Source organism: Scomber scombrus, chromosome 10, assembly GCF_963691925.1.
Source record: "Scomber scombrus chromosome 10, fScoSco1.1, whole genome shotgun sequence".
In the NCBI taxonomy this organism is placed as follows: domain Eukaryota; kingdom Metazoa; phylum Chordata; class Actinopteri; order Scombriformes; family Scombridae; genus Scomber; species Scomber scombrus.
The window spans coordinates 19,309,675-19,336,156 of record NC_084979.1 but is presented as its reverse complement, the minus strand read 5'-3'; the positions used below and the strand labels follow the sequence as shown (position 1 = coordinate 19,336,156).

Below are 26,482 nucleotides of genomic sequence, written 5' to 3'. Positions count from 1 at the left end.
AAGGGAGAAATCTATATTTTAAATTCTTTGATTTTAGGATGGTGCCCCCTAGTTTAACATTATTTCGATTAAATACCATACCACCATCTGTTTATGTAGCTGGATAACTTATTTCAAAGCATCCTGCCACACAACACAAGCCACACACTCTGAGCAACAACAACAACCCACATTACCTTTCCTGCTTAAGTCATCAACATACAAACACACAGCTTGTCCTGCACCTTAACTTGTTGAACAAGCCACCGAACAAACATGCACTGGGGAAAAGTGCACAGCTAAGATCAGTTAGCAGGCTAGTTAGCTAATTAGCTGCTCAGCTGCAGCACATTAAACAGCATGTAAACGTTCTTGAAAATGTCACTTCAGTTTGATTGGATGTCGGTTTGGTTGTTGCTCTTCAAAATCCCTGTCAACAGCACACTGTTTATCCATGACTTGTTGCTACAGCAGCTTGTTTACTTCTTCTCCATTCCATACCGTGTAACACCGGTAGCCTGCCAGCTAATACTAATCTAATTAGCCTCCTTTTTTCTTCATTCTACTAAAATAAAACTATTGACAATTCATTTTAAAACCCTGTTGACATTATTTTTGACTATAAAGAGGAATGATTAACGGCTTTTATTCTATGTAGTCATGTCACATTCAGGGTCCTGATATTGTACCTGTTGTCTTACTGTCATGGCTCACAGAGCCATTGTTAGTGTTATTAATTACAACTGTGCCTTTCCTACTGCTATAAGTAAAAATGTGAAAATTAGTTAGCTTAGATTTTTTTTTTTAATCAACAACAATTATATATTATAATTATATTACTTATAATTCATAAATTGTCAAAAATAATTTATCAAGCAATAATTTTCTGGTTCTCAACAAAGATTTGTAGCTTTTCTCTGTTTTATGTCTTTGACAATTAAATAATGTCCTTTTTATCTGCTCAGATAAGTCAGCATCAGTAAGCATTTTTATTTTGATCATCAAAATAATGCAGCTGGGTCTGCTATTTGGAGGGTTAATACAATACAACAATAGTAATTTGTTCATAATATTTGTTTTTGATCAAGTCAATATAAAAATAGAAAATACAAACTGTGTCATAACTTTGCGATAGCATTTTTTTTTACTGTCTACCTTCCTTGCAATGGTGTGAATTGTGTAATTCAGAACTTTAAATAGAATTGCACATCACTTTCTAATTCCCCGGCCTTCCCATATGCCCGTAAAACTGATACTGCAGGTGACAAAATTCTGGACTTAAGGAAGCTTAAGTCTTGGTGGACAAATTGTCATGAGCTTACAGATCCTCTGTATTTTCACCCTCACTTGATCAAACTAAAAACAAAGGCTTTTCATTATAAGAATTTATGGGCCTCACATGGTACAGGAACAAGTGCACTCCCACAACCAAAACATCACACCAACCCCCATACAACTTCCAGACCAATAATGACCTCACTAAACCTGTTCAGTAATCCCCCAAACCTTCCCTAAACACACAGAAACCACCTCCTGCAGACTGACTCAACACACAATATATCCTGACTGTCGTACACTACCACTCTTAAACGTCACGTAAGCCCACTGGTAACATGATATTTTACTGCTAAATGGCAAGGTCCGCCCTCTGAAGGAGACTCAAATAGTTGATAATCTCATGATACAGCGACTGGCATTTCCTCCTTCCCCCACTCTTTGCCCAGTCTTGAAACCCAGTTGAGAGTGGCGATAAATGGTTGTTTTTTTGGCTAACACCAGGTTAGTCTACACTGGCAGCAACACTAGACTTCCACTAACCTTTAGGTGAGAAAACACATCTCTTGGTAATGGCTGCCCTACCACAGCCAGACTCAAACTCTACCTTGTGCCACAAGACAGAACTATGGAGTGGGCTCAATGGTGCCATTTACTTTGTGTGTGTATGTGGTCATGCATGTATGTGTGATTCTGAAGCTCAAGATGTACTGTACTTGGGCACCATAACAATGTCTGATGGAAGCCAGGGGAATACAAAACCCTGGGACCTGGGACACTTACAGCTAAGTGGACAAAGCCTCATAAGCCTGTACGGATGCTCCGTCCTCTCCGCCTTTCTTTTTTTTTGTCTCTGTTTTTCTTTTCTCTCTCATTACCCCCTCTTATCTGCCACTCTCTCTTCACCAACTCTCCCTTTTCCCTCCTCTCGCCCTTTCCAGAGGTCCCTCCCTAAACCCCAGAGAGAGGGGGAGGAGCCTGGGATGGCGAGGACGCGCTGGTAATCCGTGCAGTGACCCAGGTCAATTCAATTATCCTGTTTTCTTTCGCTGCACGACGCGTGTGCCCATTTCACAGCCAACTCCCTTAATGCGCCCAGGATTAGCTTCTCTTACTTTTAATGATCTACCTATCGACGCCTTGGGCCCTTAAGCGCACACACAGAAGCGTGCACGCACACAAACACACCTAGGCACATACACATATATATGTACAAACACACGCACACACCCAGGTAAGTGTTTTTTTATGCATTACTTTTAGTGTAAAGGAATTCACTAAACTATGCTGCAAGGCTGAGGATCAAGAGAAGCATTCTCAAAATAAATATGGGTGCTTGAGTGTGTTTGTGTATGCATTTGCTTGTTTATGTGGGTGTGAATGTTACATAAACTGCAGTAAGAAGAGGATTGTATTATCCATCCGCATTTACCCAGGCTTCACCTCACACCTCCAAGATTTGAGATAATCATCTTAGGTCTAACACGTTAGTGTAAAAGCCTGCTAATCTCAACCCTGGAGGAGGAAATAGGTCATTTTATGCTAGTAAACTGTGCGGATGGCTGACATGCATTGAAATATGAAAGCACACATGGACTGTAGAGTGTCGCGCATACTTTGTTGAACTTGAGTTCAATAAGTTCATGCAGCAGTTTGATAGCTTCCAAATAATTGCTACTCTATAGGTTAGAAGGTGTCTTAAAGGAAAAGCACATTAAATTACATTCTACTGTAGTTAGGTGTTGAAATGACATGCTCACATAATTATCTAACCTAATCTTATTATCTCACCAGTCATTCACTAATTACATGACTGGATAACCAAGTAGAGGGCAACATTATGAAATTGCAGCAAGTCTAGGAAATGTTAAAGTTATCAAATCAGCCAACAAAGTCCTTTCTATTATAGAGGTGCAAGTATGCTTTCTTTTGACCTCAAACCATCCAGAGCCAGTCCAAGTTAAATCCACATCCTATTGTGACACTAAACTAATAATCTAAACAACAAATCCACTGTAGAACTAATGGCTTTCACCATTGACCTACAGCTACTACAAATAGTCACTTTTAGCCAATTAGTTTGAAAACGTACAATTCTGTATTGCATATATTTTTCAGCCTTACCTGGGATATCCTGTCCATTGTAGTTCCATCCAGCCACAGCCAGCATGGAGGGCAGAGGAGATCCAGGCCTACTGTCCCTGTCTCTCTCCCTGTCCCGCTCTCTGTCCCAGTTCCTCTCAGCCTGCTGGGTAATATGTCTGACCGTGTCCTTGTTCTTCCTGTTCTTCCTCCGCCCTGACACTGATAGAGGTTGCCAGGGCCCCTCTCCACTTCCTGCACCAGCCACCCCTACCCCTTGCTCCCCTTGGCTCTGGGCTGCCCCCCTGGGAGTGTCCCGGGGATGAGAGGAGGAGGCGGGGGATACCTGTTCCTCTTTGACGGTGACAGGCCTATAGTCATGTGGCCAGGCAGGCTGGGAGTCATGACAGGCTTCCTCCTGGCTCTCATGGCTCTTTGGGGGTTCTTGGTCCTCCTTGCCATACGTGCTGCCTCCCTCATGGCAGCTGGCGATGGCCGAGTCCCCAGAAGAATTGGCTGGGCTCGTGCGGCGTGCCAGCCAAGGGGAGGTGCTGCGACCAGACATGATGGATGCCAGGGCCTCAGAAGCCATACCCACTATCCCCCCTCCTCCTCCACCTCCTCCTAAACCTGCTCCGGCAACACCCCCTGCTCCTGCTATACCTACTCCTCCTCCAGCTCCACCTGCACCTCCTCCTATCCCAGCAGCAGCGACAGCTCCCATTTCAAAGTCGGCCAGTTCGTCAGCCATCTCAGAGCGGATGCTGATGTCCAGCGCAGCCTTGATGAAGCTGTGGCAGGCCTGGACAATGTCCGTCATCTGCAGGTAGCTGGCAGCTGACATGACCTCGATCACGTTCTTACTGGTGAGAGCAAGATGCGCAGAGTACATGAAGTCCAGGATGGCTTTGAAGCCTGTCGCCGTGACAATGTCCAGGTGAGTGACAGTAGTCTGGTGGTGTGGCTCTGCCCCTTTTTTAACCTGAAAGATGAGGAGAAGGAATCTTCATGGCAGTTTTCTTTGTATTTATTTCATGCTGGATAAAAATAAGCCTTTCTAAACACAGCTTCCCAGATTGCTTTGTCAGCTGGAAATCACACAGACAGAACAAAAACTACTATGATCTAAGACAGTAACACATAGTTGACAGACCCCTGGCCCGTCTTCCCAAAGTGCAACAGTCCCTTACCTGGCAGTAAAGAGTTTTGAAGTAGCGTGAGGAGCCCAGGAGGACATTCTTATGGGCTTTGAAGATCTTTCCGTCCACAATGACACAGGCGTCACAGAGGATGCCATGCTGCCTCTGCTCATTGAGCTCTCTGAGGAGCTGACGGTAGTGAGAGGAGATCTCCATGTCCTCCTTCCTGTTGTTCATCTGTGTAGCTGAACAAAAGCCTCTCCTCCAATCGTCTGCTGTGAAATGCAAGCAAAACACACAAGAAATTAATTTAAAATGTAATGTATCATAATGCTATAAGTATATAGTTTAATACAGTGTATAATGCAATGAACCATGAAATAATTTTACAATTTTAAAAACACAAAGAGTGACAGAAAGATAAAGACACATAAAGCATAACCAAGGAAATCTGAGTAGTTTTGTAAGTTCAAGTGAAAAAAACAAGATCTTGGCAATACATACGGTTGATGTCAGTAACTATATTCAAACCTCTTTCCTTAGAATATCAATGTGATTTTAATGCGGGGGGGGGGGGGGGGGGGGGGCAGGGTAAGGATATCTCAGTAATGAATGTGACATAAAAACAATGACATCAATAGAAACCACATTTCAACTGCTGTAGTTTGATGTCTAAAAACAGCCCAGTAATAAATAGTCAAAAATCTGTGTTTAAACCATGCCTGACAGGTTCATTTGTATGTGCGTGCGTGTGTGTGTGTGTGTCTGAGGAGAGAGAGTGTGTGTGTAAACTCATTAAAAATGTCAGTTATAAAGCGTAACACTTTCACAAAACTGTTGAAAATAAGAAAAACACCTCATTTAGTTTTACCATTTTATTTATCAATAAACACAGCCTTGTTTTTTGATTTATTTTTCATCTCACTTATCAACTGTGAATAGTCAATCAGCCGTCTAGTTAAGATGAAAATCATCATGAACCTTCACCTCAGTGTTTCTGATCTTGCACAGTTCAGTCTAGGTTATGCACACAAAGTTTTTCTGAAAACTACAGAGAATAGACCCTCAATTTGCAGAGCTGCTCAACTCTCAGTGAATAAGGATCCAACTTTCCATATTCATTGATGGTATTCCTGGTGATGTTGGAGGGACATTGGCATATTTTATTGTATACTATATTATTTTGTTCAACTCACAAATGTTTATCTAATATGTATATGGATTTTTCCTTGGGCATAGATAGAAACATTATTTCCCATATATTTACCATTGTGTACAGGTTAGATGACATACGAGAGGCATTTTGGCATCTAATACAACAGAAAGGGATGCAGGTGAAGGCCGCATAGAGTGGAGAGCAGAAGGAGACAAAGGGAGATGTGCACATTGCTATGCTGAACCATTCAATGAGGTGGCGGGAAAACAAAGAGAAACCACACAAGCCCTAGCAAACACAAATACGCACACACACTCACCGAAGAAGACGAACGCACACACACACTCAGGCAAGTGCATTAGCTGGAGCATTAGCAGCCGCCGCTCTCGCTCTCGTCTCAGTGAGGGCTAAATCGCGGGGACGCAGAGTGTTACCAAACGCAGCAGTGATTTGTTTTGGGAACGCCACAGCTGTCAGCTCTCATGGGCCATTCTGAGAGTTGACAGCTCGGGTTGGCCAAGGTGACAGCAGCGTTTGCTCGGGGGCCGGCACACTTCAGGTCATGTTTAGGAAAGCTCTGCTCAACCTGATGGCTTGTAAGATCAGATAAATCCAGAGTGTCTCCCACGTCCACTTGGACAAACACACCTCCCATGAACAGCAGTGGGCGAGCGGATGGAGTGATGGTGACAACTGCTGAAACCTCCCTTTCTCCAAAAAAAAAAGGAAAAGAAAAAGAAACTGTCTTGGGTCTGATCAATGGCTGGCGCACAACCTTTCACTTTGATTGCCGTTTCTTTGAGCGAAAGAAATAAAGAATTGTGAGGAGCAAGAAACTTGGATGTGAAAGCAGAATAACAGTGTCCCTCAGAATCACACTAGGCAAGTTTTGACGCAAGCATTTTTATCCTCCAGCTCACACATTTCTTAGAAAAATCTATTGACAGTCTAACCTTGAGATATTCTTCCCTTTCTGTGTTGCCCTGATGGAGGTATTGAGTGTCCTCCCCTCTCACCTTTGGAGACAAACCGAGCTGCTTTAAAGACATTGTCGCTCCCCTCCTCCTCTCTCTGCTCTTCTTCTTTCAGGGCCACTGGTACATTCAATTGTAAAGCCTGGTCTATAGGCTCCCTCCCAGAGCCACATAAAACACAGAAAAAGTCATTTATTCACAGAGAAATATCTCAATACTCTGGTATTCGTCCATTTTTTTCCAGGCGATGTGGATGGTGAAATACAGGGTCACTGTACAACACACACCGGTCACTCAGAGGAAGCAGTGAAAGAAAGCCGACTACACCAAATCGACAGCTGGAATAAGACTGACGTTGCTCAAGTGTTGCATTCATGTTCTTTCAGCTCTCAGTTTCCATTCCTCTCACCATTGTCAAAATCTCAGTACTAATAAACTAAAAATAACAAACAAACAAAAAAAAAACCTTAAGTGAACAAACAATACACTAATGACATGCACAGAACTGGCAACAAAAAAAACGTTGATTAATTGACAGAATAGGCTGTCAACATAAGGATTTTTTCGGTAGAAAGTAGTTCCAAACTAAATTCAGCTGTACTGTAATCAGGATATCCTCAAAACATGGCCAAATTAAACAAAAACTATCTGCATGGCAAGTTACCACTCAAAATAAGTGAGAAGATACTGTATTTTTTCGTTTTATTTCTTTTTTTACGTTTAGTCTTTAGTGCAATTTAGAGAGTAACCAAGACTTAAGTTCATTAGTCCAACTTCTCATTCTGTGTGGTAATGCATGTCTAATGCTTGTGGTAATGCACTGCACTCTGATACAGGAGGCCATGTTTCTAAAGGGAGTATAAACGGTTTTTGGTGAGAAAGTGTGAGTTTATGGTGTGGATGTGTGGCTAGGATTGCATCCAAAGATATGTTAAATGGTGCCTCAAATTTAACAAAAACAACGATCAGTGGAGGGTAAGACAACAGCAGGACTGAGAGAGCATGAGAGAAAGAGGAGAGGGAGAGGTCTAATCAGATTTATTGCTTCAACAGACTCAGAGACATACTGAGTTAGTAGATAGGCAGAGAAGTGGAACTTTAATGGAGTGCGCTCTGACCTCTAAACTCTTTGCTTGTCTAATTGGCTTGTTTAATTTCAGCATGTCAATTCCCTCAAGTCAGAGACCCCTTTTCCAGAGGAACCAATCCCAACGCTACTACAGTACATAAACACCCATAAATACCTCTTCTGTGTTTATTCTGACTTTTTATTTCCACAGAAAGCTACTCAGTCTTATCCTCGTGAGCTTAGACCATCAACAACACTAAAACCCTCTCTTTAACATGTGAGTACAGCCTTGATTTAAAGCATTTTTCCCCCGTATATACACTTGACACAAGATGGGAGAGTAAGGTAGAATGAACTTGTCAGGCAATCAACTAAAGAGAGAGGCAGCGACTTTTGTGTCTCATCCAAAGCATTAGCAGTTTCACCAAGGCTACAGAAACTAAAGCATGCTTTCAGAATGTCACAGAGCAGAAAAAAAGCTTTTCAGCCCTCTATGAAATTAAAAAAAAAAAAAAAAGCAAGAAAAAAGTAATCAGGAGGCAGGTGTGTGTGCTTATATGTGGTCAGAGACGATTGTTTCAGTAAAGCATGCCACCAGAGCTCCAAGTCCCTGTCACCCTTCTGAGGCAAAATCAAAAGTGACTGTCCGCCTTAACCCCCCCTTTCCCTCACACACACACACACACACACACACACACACACACACACACACACACACACACACACACACACACACACACACAAAAACAATCAAGAGCCCCCTTCCCCTCACTACACACACACACACCCACACACACACACACACACACACACACACACACACACACACACACACACACACACACACACACACACACACACACACACACACACACACACACAAACACACACACACACACATCTAACTCTTGCCCACAAATACACAAACACATGCAAAAACTAAAAACACACACGTTCACACGCTTAGCAGAGCCGTCATGGCATCACACCCGGTTTGTCCTGGTCACATCACAACAAAGTCACTTTAGGCCCCGGCCAGACGACTAAAGTGATGAGACGTGTGATGGAGTGAGAGAATGGGGCTTCTTCCTTCTTGTGTTTCTCTTAATGCAGCCTGTCCCTCCGAGCCACTTCTCTGCCTCCTTGACCGCACAAGACCGAGGATACAGAGCGCAAGGTCCTTCTGGATCAAAGACAGTGCGATACTTTGTTTGTACTTTGGGTTTAAACACGGACAGCTTCACAGTGGGCTCATGCTGCAATTTCACTAGATACTCAGGTATCACACTGGATGAAAATGTTACACATGGAACATCATCACACAGGGTGATAACACATGATCACACACATATTTCAGTGAATACAAAACTCCCTCGGAGCACACGTTTTCTTTGATAAAAGGAAAGTCTCTTGATTCACTCCTCATTAACATTCTTGTCAGCAGGTACAAGGTTTAACTGGCTGCAGGTTCCTCCATGTATGTTAGCACTGTCCGAGTAGTTTCACAGAGTTTCAATTATTTTTTATTTTGAATTAAGGGATTTTCAGTTGGTCAGGGCAAATTATCATTTAGGGGCCAGTGTGCTGCTTGCAAAATTGCCACCCTCAGCTAATCACGCCACACACACACTGTGTTCCTCAGCTCAACAAATGTAACAATTCTGCTCATTATTTGATAAAAATGACTTCGGTTGGACGAGCATGTCAAACTGAGTGAACACTGAGTTGCACCCCTCATGTGAGTGATCATAGTGAGAGAGTGGTGAGAGCTAAATAAAATATAGCTTATTGTCAGACTGAGGACATTAAAAATAAACATTTGAAGTACTTGAGCTGAACTTTCTATAGATATATGAACAATGACTATATATGAACAATTTTGCTGTTTGTTTCAAAAAACTGCTCATAGTGACAAATCTGCCAAGCCCCACAGTTCACCTTTGCTCTGTAGAATGATTTTGCATCTTTCAGCTCGTTGTTTTGGTTTTACAGCCTTTACCTTTGGTAAAGTTATTGACTAGCTGGTCAACATAGTGGCGCATTTAGATGCTAAAAATCCTCAGGAGTGGGTTGAGTGAGTGGGTAAAAGGAGAGTGATTATTGGACTTGGATTCATAGAGTACTCCAAAATATACATTAATGTTGCTCCATATCTGCTGGGTGTTGTAACAGGTTGGGTATCAAATTAATAAGAAGATAATATATCAATGTTGTGTTCACAGATTGTTACTCTTCCCCTGGTGGCCAAAAAAACATTTAAAGCAGACAAATACAAAATGCAAAACAAATAAATACTGAGTATTGATGTTAACTGAGTGATGTTCCAAATATCTTTATTCACACTTCTGTTAGACTTTTTAAACGTGACATAGCTACTGTATATATGTTAGCTGACTGGGTTGTTTTGCATGGTTTGACTTATCTGTAATCATGGCGCCGCAACAAATCTCTGTGATCAGTTCATTTCATTTCTACTTATAAGCAGAAACTCTATTAGCAGTGATTTTCCTTCTTTTCACATTCCTACTTTTATCTTTTTGTTGAAAATCAGCAGGGAGAATGCAGTAAAAACTGGCCGACATTGAGCAAGTGAATGAATGCAAGGAGGAGGAAGGAGGAGGGGACAACAAGTGAAGATTCAGTATCCAAAGGGTTGGCATTTATGTTGTCAACCATCCCAACTTCATGCCTCAGCTACTAATTTTTTATCAGTTTGGCTAAAAAAGCAACACACAGCCTTTTTGCATATTGTCTAGTAGTGACTTGCACCGGCACACTATCAAACCATAGCAGGCAGTTTCTGTGGAAAAAGCAAGCAGTTTGGCAGGTCTGCACCAGATGAATTATGTATTATGTAAAGCTTTCAAAACAAAGTGAAATAAACGATGTTAGCCTCAAGAAAAAAGATATTAAGAGAATGTCTGACATGATATGCTAATATCTATGATAAATTAAATGGTACAGCAGGAAAGAATTAGTTTTCTTCCAAGAGGACTCGTTCCCTTATAATAAGAGAAAATACTGGGAAAAAATTACAACATGCATAAGTGGAATTAAAATTATATTCAGCTGGACAATATAGGCAATGTTTTTCAGACAAGTGACAGAATGATGGATAGCCATTACTTCCCATAGTAAATTCTACTACTTGAACAAAAAGATAAAAGAAAGATTTCGCCTGTCGCTGTTATTTTTAGGTTCACAATCCTAAACGTGTGATAAGTGTTGTGGATACTGTTTATACATTCACAAACATGAGGACCAGGAAAACTCATTATGGGCATGGGATGAGGTAACACAGAGATGGATTAAGGAGAAGAAGTAAAAAGAGAAAAGAAAAAGGTAAAGAACCAGAGAGCAAGAGAGATAAAGAACAGTGAAAAACAGAGAGAAAAGCGATAGAGCAGAATCACAGAGACAGCAAGGCTAGGAAGATAGAGACAGGAGATAGAAAGAGGGAGAGACAGGAAGAGAGTGACTCAGGCAGCCAATATTTTTTAAACAGCTTTGCTTCCACTCAACTGGGCATCAAGGCCATTATCCCGGGGTTAATCCCCAATCCGACGGAGCTGGCAGCCTTCCGGGACAAGCCAGGGTGGCAGCCCATCAACAAGGCAGGCATGGACAAAAATAACACATATGCACATGACACACATACACACACAACCAGACACAGGCAGGCATGCAAGCTGCAATTAGAAAAAGAAATAACACAACAAAGCTATTAGCTGTGAATAGCTTATTCTTAGCGTCTTTGTCCTTTATTTTCTGTTGAAAAATAAGCAACTGTTCATGTTTGTCTCTCATTTTATCTGTCTTTGCCCAACTTCTTTATATCTCACTGTATGTATTCATGCTGTTGGTTTCCCTTGTTTCTTTTATCACACACCCTCCATCTGTCCACCTTTCTTTTCTCAACCTTCCCCACCAGCTCTAATCACACCACATTTTGCACTTCTACCTAGCTCTCCCTTTCTCCGTCCACTCTCTATTTCCCTGGCTGGCATCCAAGGAACCAAGGAGGAAGAAGAGATTGACTCAAAGAAGGATAGCCATGTCATGTGGAGAGGGACCAAAGAGGATCCAGGAGGCTTAGGGAGACTTAGCGCTACTCCCTTCATCCCTTACACCCCTATACCCCCTCCACCCCCACCCTGCACACACTGCCCAAAAACAATACCTGTACCTTCCACAGCCACACCTGAAGACCTTCATGCTGCTCATCATGCTTTTTGACAGTTCACAATCAGCGCACCTGTCAATGTATCTAATTCCATACAGTAAGCCTCCCGTTCAGCTTATGACACAAACATGTACAGTGCTGCTACCTTGTCCTCTCACCACTCACACAAGGTGTTAAGCCTTGGGTGATCTTATGGAGATCCAGTCATAGTGAGGATGGGCTGGGATCATCCTAGAGTGACCGGAAAAAAGGTGTGGCCCTAAGGAGTTGATGTTGATGTCCTTTAGCCTGAATGCTGACGGCTGAGGTTCAGCTTCACCACGAGTTCCTCCAATGAAAAGTGTCAATGATACTATTTGACATATCAAGAGCTTTACAAAAAGGATGAGAAATGTCATGTGTCCATCTCTTTGTTTGTCTTAATGTCTTATTCTGTGTCTTCCTCCTTTACACTCGTGCATGTGGGTGTGTACCTATGTGTGTGCATATAGTTTCTGGGCTATCTTTCTCTCTAGGCCCCTAAGCCTGCTATGTCTCCCATGGTAACTCCCTGACTGACGACCCGGGGCTTAGCCTAAATTCTCTCTCTATTAAAAGCTGTGAAATGCAAATAATGAAACATCTCATTACCACTGTCGGAGAACCCAAAATGAAAGGAGGGGGAGAGCGGGCGGGAAGGAGGAGGACTGTAAGACAACGAAAGAGGGTTATACAGGAGGGAGGCAGAGAAGGGAAGGTGAGAGGACAGCAGAAATGAGAGCCAGAAATAAAGGAGTGGAACAAGGGGAAGACAGGATGGGAGAAGAGAAGGGAAGGGAGGATGTGAGAAGCAGAAGGGGGGAGGAGGAGAGGTGAAGGGACGGGAACATATCCAGACAGTGAGTCTTTTGTTTGATACATGTTACCGTTAACATAGCGGGTAGCCAGGATTGGCCATCTATGCAAACATGGGTGGAGCCCTGAAGAACCGAGGTGTGAGTTAGGACGTGTCATTCAAATGTCAAACAACCAGTGCAGGAATATTCCACTTGTCTACTTCATACTAAAGTTTAGTGTAAAATCAGGCCTAAAATCTTCAGCTTTTCATTGCAGCAGTCGTAATGTTCTAGTAAGTAATGTATGCGCTTCTTGAAAGTGCCCGAAAGAAATTAGATGTAGGTGTTTAAATATGTCTGTGTGGACTGATCATTTTATTATGCCCCAAGAGCATTATTAGTTACCTGGTATTACTTTTTATCTTACATTAATCAAAACTGCAGTGGCTAAACAAAGTTATATGACTGCGCTTTCTCACAATTACTCAAATTTAAGTGCACTGTTGAGACAGAAGGAGGGGGGCAACCTCTTTGCAAAACCTATCTGTGTGGTACAGGGAAGTGAAATCACCTACAGGAAGTGTCTGTATTATGTTTTGCAGGTGGGAGGAGATTGGTGGGTTGGGTTGCAGTTGTAGGTTGTGGTGGAAGAAAGGGGAGTGGGGGTTATTGCTCTCATGTGACAATAACCACGTCACCCTGTGTGGTCTGGAACAAAACCCAGTTTTATCATTGCAATAGTTTGGAGACTCATCTGCTGATGTACAAACTGCTTATATAATATGGGAAATCATGGGGAGGTGAAATTTTAAGGTGTGACATTGTCTAACAGCAGAATCACTTGTGGGAACTGTGTGTGTGTGTGTGTGTGTGTGTGTGTGTGTGTGTGTGTGTGTGTGTGTGTGTGTGTGTGTGTGTGTGTGTGTGTGTGTGTGTGTGTGTGTAAGGGTATTTTCTGGTTATCGATGCGTTATATCCGTATCCTTTTACTCTCTTAACCAAGATTAGGAGTTTAAACAATACAATGACATCATCTACTTCCATGGAAATTCTGGTTTTTTTTATTTTTTTTTTAAAATTTATTTATTTATTTTTTTTTTTTACAATCTTTCTTTGTGTATACTGTTATACTATTTGGAGTATTCATACTCTCAGGGGTTGTGGGTATGTTTGTGTGTATGTGGTGTTGCAAGTATGTTTTATTGAACTAGTGGATGGGCCAAAGACAATTTTACATACTTATTTGAGAGCTAAAATTAAGACATTTAAACTATTACATCCCACAGATTTTGGGGACTGACTTTCTGTCTCTATTTTGACTAGATATAGACTTAGATATCCCAAAACGTCCTTAAATTTAATGATGATGAGTCTGAGGTCATTCTATATGGTCCCCCAAATTTCATGAGCTCTTTTGGGGCTAGTCTTGGTGATAATGTCAAATAATATTAAGTAGACTGCTAGGAATCCAGGGGTAATATTTGATGCTAACCTCAACCTTGACAATCAAGTAAAAAATGTTGTCAAGTTCTGTTTCTTCTAGTTCAAGGTTGGATCATTTTTTATCAGTTAATGATTTACAAAAAGTTGCATTTATCTGTTCTCAGGTGGATTATTGCAACGCACTTTACTCGGGTATAAGTCAAGGCTCCCTTCACCATCTCCAACTGGTACAAAACTGGAACAAAGAGACATGATCACCCCCAACTTCCCTACCTAAATTGGATCCCTGTTAAATTTCTAATTTATTTTAAAATCTCATTGTTAACTTTTTGACCCTAAGCAGCCTCGCAACTACATACATCTCTAACTGGTTGACCTGGTATGTACACATTTAGAGAGGTGCTGTCTCCATACATACCATATTGTGTATTTAAGTTATTTACATTTTTTAAGCAACAAAGTATCCTAATTTAGATTTTAAGTCACCTACTTTCAGTTTCACCTCCCACCTATGTGATCATCTTACTGCTCATGTTCCTTGACTTGGCCATCAATAATCATGACTCCATAAATAAATAAATAATCCAGGTTGTAATTCTCCCCTTTTACTTTTCTTCTTCACTTTCACTCAATTTTTATTGCTTGCCAAATCTCAATTATGTTCTGAAAAGCATCAAAGGGCTTTGTGCCTAAAGTGATGATGACAATATAAGGCTATGGACCAGCTCTAAACTCACATTTAACACTCACCCTGATCGCTCTCTGCCAGAAAGCCGCTTAGAGTGCAAGCGTGTGTCTGCGTGCGTGTGTGTTGTCCAGACCCTCTCATGCTGTAGGTCTTAACACAAAACCTGTCACAGCAAAAAAGCAACCTGTCACGACTCAACAAGACACGACTGTACATGACCGCACAGAACGCACGCAGCCTGTTCCCGAGCTGTTAAAACAGTCACAGCAGCCACAAAAGGTCTCACACATACACATACACACACGGACACAATGAGCATACAGTAGGACTGGGCGATATAGACAAAATCAAATATCATAATGTTTTTGACCAAATACTTCAATATCAATATTGTGACAGTATTGTATTGATGACTATTGGTGCTTTCACAAAATATTTACGCAATTAGATTTTTGATAAATAATCATCAGTAATGTAGATATAATGATTAAGTGGGTAAAGGCAAGTAGAACAGTCTGGTAAGTTCAGAAAGTTACATCAGTTTACTGTAATGCAGCCTTTAAAACACAGGACACTTAAGCCATATCACGATATTACAATATTCAATATCTAAGATTATGTTTAGTTTCATATCATGATATAATATTGATATAATAGTGCACAGTTTGGAGGAAATGAAACAAAGAGTTACCAGGAGCAAGAAATGTAAAAAATTAACATATGGTACAAAGATACTAAAAGGTAGTCCTAAAGGAATAAATATCAAATCACACAGAACCAATGAGAACTGAAAGCTAATTGTTGTTTGTTCGAGTGTGTGGTTTTCGAATGTGCAAGTGAATGACTGACTGATGGTGACTCACTGCTGGTGGCCAGTCGCTATCTGGTGCCGAGGCGGGTGTCCAGAGAGGGTGTCTGTCTGTGTAAGGGTAACTTGGTGTGACTGTTGCTGTGTCAGACAGCAAACAGAGGCATCTTTCTCAAATCCACGCCGGGCCACAGCTTACAATGAGCTCATGCAAAGAGGGGAGCGAAAAAGCCACAGCTTAAGTGTGTACTCATGAGTTCAACAGGCACACCCTCCTTCCCCCCTGAGCAAATATTAAGAGACTTCACTCCCAGCTAATCTAATTCACAAACACTCCAGAGCACACACAAACAAGGAAAACACATCATTTTACTATATTAACTTAGCCCTCAACATGCAACATTCACTTACAACTTCCTAACACTCCCACAGCCTACCTAGTGTACAACTGAGCAGCACAGTGATTTACATATAGATAGAGAAGTGTTTATGAAAACACATTTGTATATAATAGCCTGGGGCTGTGTTGTCACTCATCAAGCTGATCAAAAAGCAGCTATACAACACTGATGAATCTCGGAGCGCTTTTGCGAATCTGTCCTTCAACAGCAGAGAAAAAGGAGGTGAGATGAAGAGAAAGAAATCAAGGGGAGAGGAGAGGAGCATCTAAATATAGAGACTCACATTTTGGAGTCAGAAAAGAGACAGTGAAGGGTAAGAAAGAGGAAGGGAGACAGGAGATGCGAAAGAAAAAAAGAGGGAAAGGAAGAGAGACGGGAAACAAAGAATAGAGAAGATAGCGATGGAAGAAAAGTAGCAGCAAAAGAAGAATAGAAGACAGAAACAACATCATAGTAGCATGAGATCGATGGTTGCAGAGCCTCGGTGGGTTTTCTCATCTACATTGCTTAGTGGACTACTGGAGAACTGGACATGGAGGACACTCAATTTTGTCTGTGAGACTTGAGAGTTCAATATGCTGCACAGTGTATCACCACAGACGTTTATCAATACACAGCATCAATACGGAGGGTCTGCCCCTTCAGTGATCTTTTCAACAGTTTCAACACTTATTTGCTGCAGCCCTTCTGCTGACTAAATTCAAACAGTAATCAGTGGAGAAGCAAAATCATTCAATCTCTTTGTCTTCTTTGTTTCTGCGCTGTGCCGTGATTGGCTGCGCGTGAAGGAATAACTGTAATTTAATGCTGTGTCGCCTTACGTTACTGACGAAACAAGACGCTAATAGAAAATAAACCACTCAGATTTCAAGTCAGATTTCAAGTTTTTTTTTCTGACATAAAACAAGCTAATTATTAATCGATTTTTGCATGGACGAAGACATGGAAGGTCGTATGGCTTGAGGCGACGACCTGTGATTGATGAAGTGGGACCAGACAAATGCCTCACCTGGATCCTCACTTCTGTCCCATCCTCTCCTCTTCTCTCATTCTTTTCCTTATCTGTCTGTCTGTCTTTTCACTCAGAGCGTGTTTACTCGAATGCAATTTGACATTTGACTGTCACCTGTTGACTAACATGAACGGCTGCCATGGCTTGCAGGCTTTTTCTGGCCATTGCTGCTTCTTTTTCCCTGACAGTGACGGAAATAACTGCAAATGAATCTACAGAAGTGGCATAGCCAGACATAAGAGACAAAGAGAGAGGGAGAAGAGACAAAAGGACCACTGTGTAAACTCCCATGATCGTGCTCACCATCGTTAAGGACAACACCCACCTTGGAAACCTAATTTTGAAGAAGTCACACATTCCCACGTTGTGAGGCAGTGCCAGTATCAGGTGTCCGTCCAAACCACCAATCAACCACCTTCGTGACACACCAGCGCACACACCAAAACAACAGGGAGGGGGCGGGGTAGGTGCGGGGTGGTGGTGGGTGAGATAGAAGGGAGGTAGGGAGGTAGAGGTGCGGGGGTGAGAAATAGAGAGTGAAAAGAAGAGGGCAAGAGAGAGAACCAGCCAGAGACAAAGGCAGAGAGAATGACAATGAGTGAAAGGAAGGAAGAGTATGTTGGGGGGGTTGGGGGGATGGACCGGGCGAGATGAGGTGAAAAGCGTATTGCCAGCTCACCGTACGCATTCACAAAGCAAGAAAGGAACAAAAAGACAGCAACAATGAGACATCCACATATATGCATGTTTCAGTGTGAGTGTGTGCTTGCATTTTTGCAAATACATGTTGGAACGAGTAGCGAGAAGGCCGTTGGGGGAGTTTGCCCCTCGCCACTGAAAAGGGGATGTGAACCTACTCACTTCTGTTCATTTTGGCTTCACCTTTTATTCGCCATAAAGGGAACTAAACTGACACAGGAGCTTGTAAAGTCTCACAACAATGACAGATCTCCGCCTGCCTCACAGATTTTGAAAGTTCATATAATGATACACCAAGGATCAGTTTTTAGTGCTGAAAAAGCCTATATAAATCAAAAAAATCCTACTTGAGGAGTCACCCTCTAACCTGAAGACGGGCCTTATTGTAACTTGGACAGCTCATCTTGGCAGCTTAGGCCACAGTGGGTCAAAAAAATGTTTGTGTTTCAGGAGAAAACTGGACCCTGCATCCGTTGTGGCTAACTGTTGCATTAACGTGATGTATAAATATGAGCTAGGGTCAGGGGGAAGGATAAAAATGAGAAAGGGAACAGGGAGAGGGTAAAAATGAGAAAGGGAGTAGAGGAAGGGTAAAAATGAGAAATGGAGTAGGGGAGGCCACAGGAGGCACCTGGCCCACTTACAGCAGAGGAGGGGGTGGTGGTGGAGGAGGAGGAGAGGTGGAAGATTAAGGAGTGGGAGGGAAAAAAGAAAAGGAGAAGGTAGAGGAGGAGGAGGAAGAGAAGGGAGTGGGCTGGAGAAAAAAAAGCTAGGGAGATGCAGCTGGGACGGAGCAGAGGGCAAAGGGAGGATAGGGTGAAATGAAAGAACAAAAAAAGGTGAGGAGAGAAAAAGATGTGAGACAAGCAGGGAAGAAAAAAACTAAAAGATGAAATAATGGGAAGAGGGGAGAAGGGCAGAGGGGGAGGTGAGAGAAATAAAGAAGAGGTGGGGGCTGGAGAGGAAGAGGTGGCCTTGCAATGCTGAGAATGGAGGTGGTGTATCTGTGTGTGCGCGGGACGATCGTGTGTGTGTGTGGGTGTCTAAAAATTATGACGAAAAAATAACACCTCACCCAAAGTATGAATAACCAACCACAATAGGCCAATGTAGGTTCAATCTCTTCTCCAAGCACATTCGAGCAGCCTGCCTATACCACTAATATCCCACTAATACCACCCACAGTCCTCGCTCCACCTCACATCAATGAATATTTCATGTCCTGATGGCACTTTTAAAGCAAAAACTAATTAGCAAATCCAAGTTGATCTGGCATTAGTCATATCAGGCCAATTAAAAGCCCAGTCCTACTGTACATGTTAATGGCAGCGAAGTGGAATAATTGTATGTTGAGCAGGGGAGAGAATGTTAAACAGGCCTTGTTAGCAGCACTTTAGCACTCTAGCCTGAGTCCATGGCTGGATTACAAAACTCTACAAAGCAGGATAATGTTCATTAGAAACGCACGCACACACACACACACACACACACACACACACACACACACACACACAAGCGCACACACATCTTTGAAAGTGCCAAACGAAAACTCTATCCATTAATTAGAGTGTCACCATCAATTCTATGGGGTCAGGTCTGATACTTATAGTTAAAGAAGAGAAATATTTCCAGGGAAAATTATGGTTTTATGCTTCTGTAATAGTATTAAACAAAGATCCAAATACTGGCAGGCGCTCACAGGTCAGATGTTACAAGAAAACCGTTTTCTGCTCAGTGCAGTGTCTCTGCGGTCAGCACCAGTCAACATAAGCTTGTAGAAACGCTATTTGTGTGGTACTGTGAGGAGAAAGGTGTTGGTTTGTATTTGAGTCTTTCCAACTTTCCCACTGTGTGGTTTTTTTTAATGCATGAGTTTAGATTGAGACAGACAGCACTGACACACACAGACTAAACTGTGCTGCACAAAAAAGCGACAGAATAACAAGGGCTAGAACTCTTTTGGAGTGGATGTCTGTTTCATCAGCCCCTCCACTTCTCCCTCCTTCTCCCCACTCTCTCTCCGTCACATTCCGTCTTTTCCTTCCTCTCTCTACCTCCCCCTGTCTTCCTCTCTCACCTGAGCTTTGATATGGAAATCTCTCACCAGCCAGAGCCTGAGGCTAGTTGACTGTTTCTAAAGATGTATTTGCTCAAAGCCGCTCAATTTCTCATCAAATGCTCACACTGTGCGTACAAAAGACAAACTCTTTGACTGGGAAAATAACAACTAACAACCACGTACGTACTTAGAGGATGCTTTCAGCAGTCTGCAAACCCCCGGCTTGAACAAAGACGTTTTTCCAAGTCAAACCTTCACGTTTTTAATAGCTTATATAAATTTGACTAAAAATATGGTGACCTTTCTGCAAAGTGGATAGCAGAAGGCGCTAACTATCTTGTCGATAGAATACCATGAGTGAGTGTGTTTGTGTAGACAGTTTGCAGTGGTTTACCAGTCCTGTCCTGCCAGCTAATTATACTGCATTAAGGATGCCCAACCTGCACGTCTACAACACGGAGCCAAATAAAGTGACAACTGGAACCACTCAAGGACGAACAAAACATTAGACATTTAGAAACAAGTGAATAATTTCAGAAGAAGTCACTAAATCTGTTTGAGAAGACAAAATATTTTGCCAGTTTCTAGTAAAAGAATGCAAATCATGCCAATGACAATAATCAGTCCCATGTCAGCCTATTACCAGAGATTAGCAATATCAGTGGTTATAGCTTCTTTTAAAATGAAGAAGAAAAAAAAAATACTCTTCTGTGAACCATTGTCTCACAACTCAATGTGATCTTCTAAAGATTTTTAACAGGGGCAAAAACGTATTAAGCTATTAATTTACTTCATGGTTCCAGCAGATATGTAAAAGTTTCAGTCAGAATATCCTAAAGCTTAAAGGTGATTTATGTTTTAAAATCACAGGAGTTAATTAGTATTTATGTTTGAAAATGTGAAGCTTTAAAAATAAAAGGACATTTTTGCAAATATATGCTCTATACAGAAAAACATTTGGCATAGCTCAGAAAGCTGAGGAGATTACAATAGATACAATTTACAAATCAATCAGTGTGCTTCAGTGTTTTCTCTCTGAAGATATAATTTCTATTTCTGCCTTTATTCTGTCATTAACAACAAACAGAAAGCTAATTGAAAGGATAATATATGTGCACGTTATCTAGCCGGCTTGAATTACCTGATGTGTGAAACAAGTGCTGTCATCACTTCACTTGTTGTAATATTTGTTTTGACAGCATCTAAAGAAGTGAAAAACGTACAGTATATAAAACCACCAATTAGTGCATTAAGGAAGAACAAAAAGAAATGGACTAATTTCAAGGCTTGCCCAACTTTGGACACTGATGTAACTGATAACTGATGTTAGCGAATGTCAAAAATTCCCAAAAATAACTCATGATGATGATAAACATTGTGTGATCATGAGTCTGAGCTTGGAAAAGAGACGATCTGCTCCGCATTCCTAAATAAAAGAAGAACACACCCTGATGAAAGCACACAAACTGAAATCCCTCATCTGTTTCCTCAGGAATGTGTGATCCAAAAGGTGTTTTGCAACATCAACAACTCCTAAGAAAAATATGACTGCACAAGAAAACCCTTTATTTTTTATCAGCAATCAAACTATAAACTTACATCTTGACTTTAATATAAAAATTAGAGAGGAAACTGTAAATTACCTTCCCATTTAAAATTCTGGGACAAAAGAACAAAAGACAAGAACAAGAGAGCTTATTCCATTCATTGACACTCTGTCGTGCGTACAGGAGCATGCATGCGTGCACGCACACGCTTTCACACACACTGCTATGAAATATTAACACCTACGTGAAAAGACTAGTGGGGTGGTGGAGAGTATTTTTGTGTGGATGTGTGTGTGGTTTGGGGTGTGGATGGCTTAAACTCACCTGTTCTCTCTACTAGGGGGGGAAGATGAGCTTGTCAGATAGGTGGATAGGGAAGACAGCTGTTACACACAAACACACACACACACATCCCCCACTGCATCGGTGTAACCCCATGGGGATTAGGAACACCTGTATTCAGCACTGCACAATGAGCTATAGAGGCTATTAAAGCTAAAAAGCCTTGGGAGTTATTAGGGGATGGGGGATGGAGCTAGTTTGGATCCAGGGTTTAATGTGTGCCAAACTGTCTTGACATAAAAATCAGACGTGAGAATGAGAATATTCACAATGTGACAGATAGAAGAGAGAGTTGTCAGAAAACTCTGGAGAGACATGGTGTGTCATGTAAGAGGTGTACATGCAAGTGTAAACGGTTCATTTTGCGGTGTGTTAGCCAAACAGGTGATCCCATTAACAAGTGAGCTCCTAGGGGGGGAATCTCAACGAGAAAACTGACAGAGAGAGATAGAGGCAGCGAGATAAATGGAGTACAAGGTTGCTAACAGGGAACAAATGTCTCTTTATGGAGCATTTGCCCTTTTTCTATATTTCTGGAAAATGACAGTATATTAGTTAAGGTTACTATACAGTTTAATGTCATTTTGTCTAAATAAACTCACACACACACACACGAATGAGGGGGTAGTACACTACATCCCCAGGGTGTGTGTAGCTGAAGCCGACTAACCTGCTACCACACAGTTCAGCCCACAACCTGCATGGGAACACTGAGCACCACCTACACACCAGCAGGCTTAAACACACAAACACATTCACAAACAAAGCGAAGAGGCAAGTGTCACAGAGCTTCAAACCTGACAACCACCCAAAGAAGATCCCCTCCATCTCACTTTCTCACCCTCTTTTCACACCCTGCCCTAACTTCATTGTCCCCCACCTCCAAATCTTTTAACCACGTGTGTAGAAAATATTGAGCTTAACAGCCTTCAGTACTTTCACCAAACATCACACACAACTTTGGTTTTGACCAAGAAAAACTGAAAGGTGAATTTAACTTGCTTATCTTGTTTAATCAGCTTTTAAAGGGTCCATTCATGAGAGATAAGAAGAGCGGAAAGTGCTTCAAATCCTCCTTTGCAATCCCACAAGCACACGCGCAGCTAATATTTTTTCCATCTTTCGACCGATCTCGCCTACACTCCTCCTCCACTCATGCTTGTAGCTGTTGTCTTGGTCTGTATTTTATTTTCCCCGTGGAACACACAGATGGAGAAGGTGCTGACACCCAAATGCACATGCGCACACTGATGTCCACTACTCTTACAATGGTAATCCTACACAGCCCTACCTGAGGGAAGCAACCTCAGTTGGGAAGCAGTGGGAGGGAACCCGTAGTGCATGCCAAGGTGACAGTGTGGCCGGCAGGTTTGTTTGTTTTAATGCCATAATAGCTGAGAATAGCAAACATTACAAGCGGATTTCTCTGCTCATGAGGACTCGGACAAAATGTGCATGGATAGACACACATGCTTAGAAACACACACACACACACACACACACACACACACACACACACACACACACACACACACACACACACACACACACACACACACATACACACACACACACACACACACACACACACACACACACACACACACACACAATTCTGCAATAATTGAATAACTGAATAAAAGACTTTGGAAGGCTTATCATATCAAGCTCCAACCCTTAACTCGGCAGTAGGAAGGACAAAACAACCGGACAAATCCAGCGAGGCCTAAGACAATTTGGAAAAATCGCTAGATGGTCCCTTAATCCCAAAGATCCAGTTAGCTACTGTCACAGAGGGAAAATGCTTAAATCTTACTGGCTGGACATTCAGTTAAGACTTTTAAGATTATGATATAGCAGCTGCCTGACTTGGAGAGTTTGAGGTTCTCCTGCAAAATTTGTAGTGCCTTAATTTGCTAAAAGTTAGTACAACAATGGCTGAGAGTACAATAATGACTTCCTCTCAGGTGATGCACTTTCATCACTGATGGGAGAAGTGTTAGTATCATTTCATCAGAAGCAAATGACTTTATATCATGTAACAAAGTCTAACAATTAAAAGATCTGAGAAAGGAATCCCTGTGCCAATCAAAGTCTTCATCACAGAAATATATTTTTTTTTAAGTTTGCAAGGAGATAATGATAAGATGAAGAATGACACAGGTAAGATGTGTCACTTTTACAGATTAGGCTATTTTAACAGGACTCATCTGGCTGCAGGCTGCACTGACAGCCAGGCGTACATTGTTTGCTATACAGTGCACTGAGCGTGAATGAAGTGGGGATGTTCCCCTCTCACATGGTAAGCATGGTAGAAAATGGAGGAAGACGGAACTGACCGGTTTGAGAGGGCAGACACAGACAGCAGACGCACGCACGCACACACACACACACACACACACACACACACACACACACACACACACACACACACACACACACACACACACACACACACACACACAGCGCAGGAGACAGAGAGAGGGAGGCAGAGCTTCAGTCGCCAATAAACAGAAAACACTTGACGCCACACTTTTTAACTCTCAGTACGGATCAGATGATGATCAGCGGTACCTGAACAATAACAAAAATTACCCGAGAGTACCATATGCAAACAAAATCCCCCCTGTCTTGTCTGGTAGTACTCTAGGGTTGGGTGTTGACGCAGCAGAAATTTCCAGCTGGAGAAATCCCCCTTTTGGAGGTTAATCGAGGGGAGAAGGAGGAGGGTTTAAGCCCTTGTCTTCCAAGCTCTGAGCGCTTTCATTTTGAATCCCCTCCAGACGGCTGCACGGAGGAGCATCATCATATTTTATGTGGCACGATATCTCCGCATGCAATTGCATGACCCCTCAGCAAGGCTTGTCACGCCGTTCAAAAACTTTGAGGATCCGCTGGTCTCACTAAACTCATCCAAAAACCCAAGAAACCCAACAGAGGATGATGTATGCGCCAGCAAGTGTCACATACATAAGTGACTTAAGCAAATAGAGAGATATTTCTTAAAGTATACAGCCTAAAGAAAAAAATGTGTATACGCAGATTACATATATATATATATTTAAAATTATAATAATAATAACCAATCTTTTGACTCCGGGGCGCAATTAACAACATTATTAAAAAGTATTTCCAAATGCCACTCAGTATCAAACAATTTCCATTTTAGATCAGTTCGGCTACATATATTAAATCACACATTACAAAGTAGATATATCAGTTATACATGTCTTTACTGTGTAAGACAAGTGTCTGTGTTGCACAATCAGCTACATAATGTGTGAAATGTACAATGTGCGAATCCCGGCAGCGAATGACAGCTTCTCCAAATATCAACAAGCGTAATAGACAGCTGGCTGTCACGTATGGAACAGGTAGGCGTACTTTCAGACTGTCGCCTGCTCACTCGGTCGGGTATTTAGCTGTCAAAATGCACTCACGCCGTGGCTAACATTATGCCAATGGACTGGAATAAAAAAGCGGCGGAAAAAAGCAGACAGGCAGGCCTTCATACAGTCGCTTTTCCGATGGCCAACTGTATAACGAGTGCCACGATAGCGAAGAGTTGCATTGTGTCATGTCTCCAACCTGTGCACCCACCAACTATCAGCTGTAGACGCGATGGCTGCGTGAGGCAGAAAACTAATTGTTGACATAACATAAAGGCATGGAAATCCAGCCATATCCACTGCATCTGAATGAAATCTCAAACCTGTTAGCAGGGGGAAGCCAGGCTGAATGCTGATAAACATTTTTAAAAAGAGCGATACTACTAATATAAGGAAGTCAGACATACCTGTTACCCCATGGGGTCTGGGGTAGACGCGGTGTCGGTCCTTCGGAGTCCAATCTGGTGTGACAGCCTGAGAGAAGAAAGGAGGGGATGTCCAAAGCCCAAGGTACTGTCCTTCTTCTTCTCTGTATGCTTTCTTTAAGTGTTATTCCCCCTGTTTTCTCCCACTCCCCGCTCTTCCTCCACCAGCCCCTTTTTTCTTTCTCTCTTTCCCTCCCCTGCTTTTCCGTGTCTTGGTATCAGGAGCCTCCCCCACCTCCTTCTCCTCTATGCATGTCTATGTCTCTCTCTCTCTCTCTCTCTCTCTCTCTCTCTCTCTCTCTCTCTCTCTCTCTCTCTCTCTCTCTCTTCCTCTCTCTCCGTCTCTCTAGCTCACTCTCTCCCTACTTTCTCTCTCTCTCTCTCTCTCTCTCTCTCTCTCTCTCTCTCTCTCTCTCTCTCTCTCTCTCTCTCTCTCTCTCTCAGTGTGTCCCCGTATCTCCCCCCCCCCCCCTCTCTCTCTCTGGGCAGAGTCAGGAAATGAGACAACGTGAACGCACCGCGCGTATCCATCTGATCTAAGACGTGTACCACTCTTATCAGAAACACTCAGGCAATTTCAGCCATTTTCTAATAATGATAATAATAATAATAATAATAATAATAATAATAATAATAATAATAATAATAATAATAATAAAAATAAAAATAATAATTATAATAGCAATGATAATAATAATAATAATAACAATAATAATAATAATAATAATAATAATAATAATAGTAATAATAATAATTCTGTGTTAATATGTAAGCAGTGGGGTTGTCATGAGTCCTGTATGTGTGGTTTATGGTGCTTCTGACTTGTGCGTCTGTTGCCATAGGGCTCTGTAATGACCAGGGGCTTATTGTAACTTACCCCCTCTTGTGGCAATAACGAGGAAACAGCAGTACCATACTGTAAAACAAATAATTAAATAAATAAAAAATAAGACTGACATTTAGAGTTTGACAGGGTTTGGTTGGAAAAACACCTTTG

The 26,482-nt window shown here is 42.0% G+C and overlaps 1 protein-coding gene across 1 annotated transcript in view; it reads right to left on the bottom strand.

Annotated features, from left to right (window-relative positions):
• Window positions 1-25,540, bottom strand: part of zbtb46 (zinc finger and BTB domain containing 46) — a 57,467-nt gene extending 31,927 nt beyond the window's left edge. Inside the window, exons 1-3 of the mRNA XM_062427354.1 lie at window positions 25,468-25,540; window positions 4,527-4,750; window positions 3,379-4,318 (exon numbers count right to left, since the gene is read on the bottom strand). Of these exons, the coding sequence (XP_062283338.1) occupies window positions 3,379-4,318; window positions 4,527-4,712 (1,126 nt within the window). The 5' untranslated portion in view covers window positions 4,713-4,750; window positions 25,468-25,540. The remainder of the gene's footprint in view (window positions 1-3,378; window positions 4,319-4,526; window positions 4,751-25,467) is intronic.
• Window positions 25,541-26,482: the final 942 nt, after the last annotated feature.